Below are 5,784 nucleotides of genomic sequence, written 5' to 3'. Positions count from 1 at the left end.
TGCAAAGGAGGGCATCATTCATTACTCCATAGAGTAGACGAAGTGGGGCAAGTCACTCGAGTTCAGTTCAACACGCATGTTTGCGCAGGTCGTTCCGTAATTTTTCGAACCATTCCAATCACACTTTATTATGGCAAAACTGCAGTTGATTCCGTTGCATTTTTGGATGAAGGGGCATCCACAACCCTGACCGAGAGTACTGTCGCAGCTCAGCTTAGTGCAAAAGGTATTCCCGAGCCACTGATAGTCATGTGGACAGCAAATATAAAGCGATATGAAAACGATTCCAGAAGGCTGAATCTTTCTATTTCTGCCAGGAATTCGACAGTTAAATATTCGCTATGCGCAGTTCGGACGGTGAAAGAATTGGTATTACCACAACAATGTCCACGTTTCCAGGAAATCGTTGAGCGCTACGAGCATTTGCATGGCATTCCTGTAGTTGATCACAATAGTGATGTACCGAGAGTTCTTATAGGTCTAGACAATTTACACCTATTCGCGCCTCTTGAATCTCGTATAGGAGCGCCAGGCGAGCCAATCGCTGTACGTTCTTTACTCGGTTGGACAATCTATGGTCCGGAAGATAAACGAATATCATCAAAAGCGTATATTAATCATCATGTTATCCAGGCGATCAGTAATCAAGATATACATGACTTGTTCCAAATACAATATAAACTAGATGAAGGTGGCATTTCTGGCGTAACGCAACCGGAGTCGGACGAGATAATTCGAGCCCGAGAAATTTTAGAACGTACAACCAAACGCATAGGAGATCGCTTCGAGACGGGATTGATCTGGAAGCATGACAATCCAACCTTCCCAGATAGCTACTTTATGGCATTTAAACGAATGAAGGCGCTAGAGAATAGATTGTCAAAAAACCCTGAATTACAGCAAAATATTTTTGATCAAATCAGGAACTATCAAAAGAAAGGTTACTGTCATAAAGCCTCCAACGATGAGCTGAAAAATACAGACCCTTCCAAAGTATGGTATTTACCACTAAATGTGGTCCTCAATCCCAAAAAGCCTAGTAAGGTGCGCTTAGTTTGGGACGCAGCGGCGGTAGTCGATGGAATGTCGTTAAATACGAATCTATTAAAAGGTCCTGATTTACTCACATCACTTCCTGCCGTTATCAGCAAATTTAGAGAACGTCGAATTGCCGTGGGAGGTGACATAAAGGAAATGTACCATCAAATACGAATCATAGAATCTGATAAACAAGCGCAGCGATTTTTGTTTCGATTCGATACCACGACCATGCCAGATGTTTACATAATGGATGTGGCAACGTTTGGGTCGACTAGCTCCCCCTGTTCAGCACAATTTATAAAAAATAAAAACGCTAAGGAATATATTTCTCAGTACCCAGACGCAGTGATGGCGATCATCGATCGCCACTACGTCGATGACTATTACGACAGTGTCGACACGGAGGAAGATGCCGTGCAGCGCGCATCTGATGTTCGTTTCATCCATTCCATGGCGGGTTTCCAAATTAGAAATTGGACGTCGAATTCACGGCAAGTGCTCCGTGCTCTAGGTGAGAACAAAACTGAACACCTGGTTCATTTCCACCTGGATAAAACGGCCGAAAACGAACGAGTACTTGGTATCGCTTGGGATCCAATCAATGATGTTTTTTCGTTTCTGGCTCCCTCCAAGGAGCACTGCAGTTCAAATGCCCATGAAGTAAAGCGTCCTACGAAACGCATTGTGCTTAGCACGGTAATGTCTCTCTTCGATCCGATGGGTTTGTTGGCACCAGTTACTGTCCTGGGAAAAATGTTGATCCAGGATCTCTGGCGTACAGGGTGTGAATGGGATCAGCCTATAGCCGGAAAAAATTACGAAAAGTGGATCCAGTGGATGCTTCTGATCATGGACATAGGCGAAATAAAGATTCCGAGAAGTTATTTCGGTAACGTTCATTCAAACGACTTTGGATCGATCCAACTACATGTTTTTACCGATGCCGGAGAGAGTGCCTACGGATGCGTAGGTTTTTTGAGGATAATAGTTGAGGGAATCGTTAAGTGCTCGCTGATAATGGCGCGTTCCAAAGTTGCGCCCTTAAAGCAACTTTCAATCCCACGCTTGGAACTGCAAGCCGCAGTATTGGGAGCTAGAATGGCGACGACAATTCGGCAAAATCATTCTCTAAATATTCAACAAATGTTCTACTGGACTGATTCGCAGACAGTATTGTCTTGGATCAAATCCGACCAACGACAATACAAACAATTCGTCGGATTTAGAATTGGAGAGATACTCAGCCTTATAAAAATATCGGAGTGGAACTGGGTACCTACGAAGCAAAACATTGCAGATTTGCTAACGAAGTGGTCTCGATCTCCTGATTTATCACCGGGAAGTTCGTGGTTCCGGGGGCCCAACTTTCTCTATTCGGTCCAGGACAGTTGGCCAAAACAGCGTGAAACGTCTGCTAACGTCAAAACAGAAATGAAGGCGATTCATTTGTTCCACGAAATAATTCTACCAAAAAATTTAATTAATTTCGATAACATATCCAAATGGAACGTCTTAGTACGGACCGTAGCATGTGTATTAAGGTTCATTTCCAATTGCAGAAGAAAATCTCGAAATGAACCGGTCGAAAGTTTCAAAGCAACCAAGCAACAAGAGAAAATAATAATCTGCGACGTTCCAGCGTTGGAAGTACCGCTGAGGCAACACGAATATCAAGAAGCTGAAAATATATTGTTCAAGAGCGCCCAGAGTGAAGCATTTGGAGATGAAATTAAGGTATTCCTGAGGAATCAACAACGACCTTCAAATGAGTGGGTTAGTATCGATAAATCGAGCCAGCTTTTCAAGCTAACGCCACTCATTGACACGGCTGGTGTACTTCGCATGGAAGGACGAGTTGAAAGAGCAGAATTCTTGCCATTCGACATGAGATTTCCGGTCATACTCCCGAAAGATCACGCTATCACTGAGAAGTTGGTCCGCGGATATCATGAGAAATATGGTCATGCGTTTCGAGGAACGGTTAAGAATGAAATCAGACAACGGTTTTTAATTCCGAAAATCAACTCAGTCCTGTCGAAGGTTGAGAAAACATGCATGTGGTGCAAAATAAGAAAAAATAATCCGCAATTGCCAAGGATGGCGGCTCTTCCATTCGAGAGACTTATTCCTAATCAACGGCCGTTCACATTTGTCGGTGTGGACTATTTGGGGCCAGTCGAAGTGACAATAGGGCGACGTTCAGAGAAACGCTGGATAGTGGTTTTTACTTGCCTCGTAGTGAGAGCAATCCATCTAGAGGTGGCGTATGATTTAAGTGCACAGTCTTGCATCATGGCAATTCGGCGATTTATATGTCGTCGTGGCCCAGCATCGGTATATTTTTCCGACAACGGAACCAATTTACGTGCAGCCAGTAAGGAACTTCTGCAACAAATCCAGCAAGTGGATATTGAGTGTGCTGAGCACTTTACTAATGCAAGAACGCGATGGCATTTCAATCCACCATCTGCTCCCCATATGGGTGGCGTATGGGAGCGCATGGTGCGCTCAGTGAAGGATGTGATGGCTGCTTTGGATGATGGCCGAAGACTCAGCGACGAAATACTTATAACTACACTAGCAGAAGCGGAAGACATGATCAACAGTCGGCATCTGATTTATGCTTCTTCGCTTTCTCCTACTGAATCTCTTTCGCCGAATCATTTCATTAATGCACCGAACGAGCCTCACGAATTTGTACCGTCAACAAATGCTGCACAATCGCTCCGAGACGCATATAAGCGTTCACAGCAGTTAGCCAACGAAATGTGGAGAAAATGGGTCAAGGAATACGTACCAACAATCAACCAACGTTCCAAGTGGTTCGCAGAATGCAAACCACTAAAAAAGGGTGATCTAGTGTACATCGTGGAAGGTGATCGTCGCAAAGCCTGGATACGCGCAGTCGTCGAAGAACCGACTACATCATGTGACGGAAGGGTTCGTCCGGCACTTGTTAGGACTAACAGAGGTGTGTTCCGAAGACCAACGGCGAAACTTGCGGTTTTGGAAATTGAAGGAGGTAATACTGCTTCTGAAGATACACCTGAACCAGAATTACGGGTCGGGGATATGTTGGACGCAAAACCGCAGGGTAGTGATAATGCCCCTCGTTAGAATCCTATCCTAGTCCTCGTCCTAATTTTGATTGGTCGATTGATGGTCGATAAAGCAGGAGATATAAACCAATGAATAGAAAAAAAAGAACAAAGGTGAAATTATAAGATATTAGAAGTTCAAAAGCGAAAGTTATATATTGAAAGTGAGAATAAAACCAGAAATTAAAGAGGCGAAAAGACGAGAAATTATAAAGAAAAGTAAGGTCTATAGGATGTAAAATGTGATTTACAACTAAAATTTGAATTTCGCCAGGATTTGATGCAAAACGATCAGCAAATCAATTGAATAAATTGTCTGCCATAGAATTTGTTAAGGGAAACTACAGTTTGTATGAATTTATAAAGAACTATATTATAGAATTATTGAAAATAAAATTTATTTACAGCTTTAAGCTGCCGCTAAAAAAGGGCTGCTATAAAGAGTTTCCATCATTCAGTTATTCCGAACAGGTATATATTATAACATATATCGATAGAACGATTCTGCGTAATATACATTTGAAAACTCTTAATAAACGTTGCATTTTTCGTAGAATGACCCCCCTATATAGAAATCAAAGACGTAGTCCTATGTCAAAATATAACTGTTTTCAGAGGGATGGTTATCTGACACTTTTTTCACAAATGTCGCATTCCTTTGGAGGAAATTGCTTTGGGATGTGAACGACACGAAGGTCAAAAAATAGTATTGTTTAATTGAAGAAGTAATTGCTCTAGATAACATGATCGCATGAAAGTTTGCGTTCAAAAGATTTCTAGAACAAGCGTTACCTCGTTTTGAAATACTAAGTCACACATATATTTCATTATTCCTGATATTCACAACAGACTCTACCCTGTATATAGCAAAATGCTTGTTGGAACGGAAATCGGACTACAAGTCAACAGTGGGGCTTGCTGGAGCAATGCCTTGGGCTTTTGAAATCATTTGAAGAAATAACAAAAATAACAAGATGTGGCCTCTCCTGTATGTTCGAGGTAAGTCCGCATGTTGCTAAATTTTAAAAAAAAGTATTCGGACAAGGACCAAACTGCATAAAGAACACCGAACTTATCACGTATGAGAGCATCCTCGAACGTTAGATTGGGAAGTTGTCTGAGCTTCTTATCCTTAGCCTTACTTGATTGCAGCCTTTCTGGACTCGAAGTTCAAGTTTAGACTAGTTTGGAATTCTTGAAATGGAAACAGTCCGCCATAAGCCACAAATGCGGTGACAGCGAGGTGTTATCACAGGAAAGTCGTGGCAGGAGGCGGCCGGCTTGCGCATGCGACATCTGTTTCGCGACGACAGACTGCAGAATTGTTACGTGAATCCAGGCTGGCAGCTTGACCGCGAAGATCCAGGTGCAAATCCTGTGCCCCAACTGTCCCAGTCCCGTGAGCAAACTAGGTAAAGCTGATAAGCATTCCGAAGTAACAGCGAATTGGGGGAAAACAAGAATAAAAAACGGTGAAAATAATCAGCAGGCAGCCTTATTAATTAGTGATATCGAATGGGGCGCAACAAAGTTGCGAAAGTATTAAAGATAAGAAAGTTGATTTTTGGTGGGACGTTGGCACTTCCACGAAAAGATTCTCAAGCCAGCTGATTATTCAAAAATAAGATGAAATGAGGTAAAATTA

The 5,784-nt window shown here is 42.4% G+C and overlaps 1 protein-coding gene across 1 annotated transcript; it reads left to right on the top strand.

Moving 5' to 3' along the window:
* Positions 1-249: 249 nt before the first annotated feature.
* LOC129765786 (uncharacterized) lies at positions 250-4,158 on the top strand. The gene has a single exon (XM_055766215.1). The coding sequence runs from the start codon at positions 250-252 to the stop codon at positions 4,156-4,158; it is 3,909 nt and encodes a 1,302-aa protein (XP_055622190.1).
* Positions 4,159-5,784: the final 1,626 nt, after the last annotated feature.

The sequence above is a fragment of the Toxorhynchites rutilus genome, chromosome 2, assembly GCF_029784135.1.
Source record: "Toxorhynchites rutilus septentrionalis strain SRP chromosome 2, ASM2978413v1, whole genome shotgun sequence".
In the NCBI taxonomy this organism is placed as follows: Eukaryota; Metazoa; Arthropoda; class Insecta; order Diptera; family Culicidae; genus Toxorhynchites; species Toxorhynchites rutilus.
Note: the sequence above shows the minus strand (reverse complement) of the source record. Positions and strands in the feature narration are given on the sequence as shown.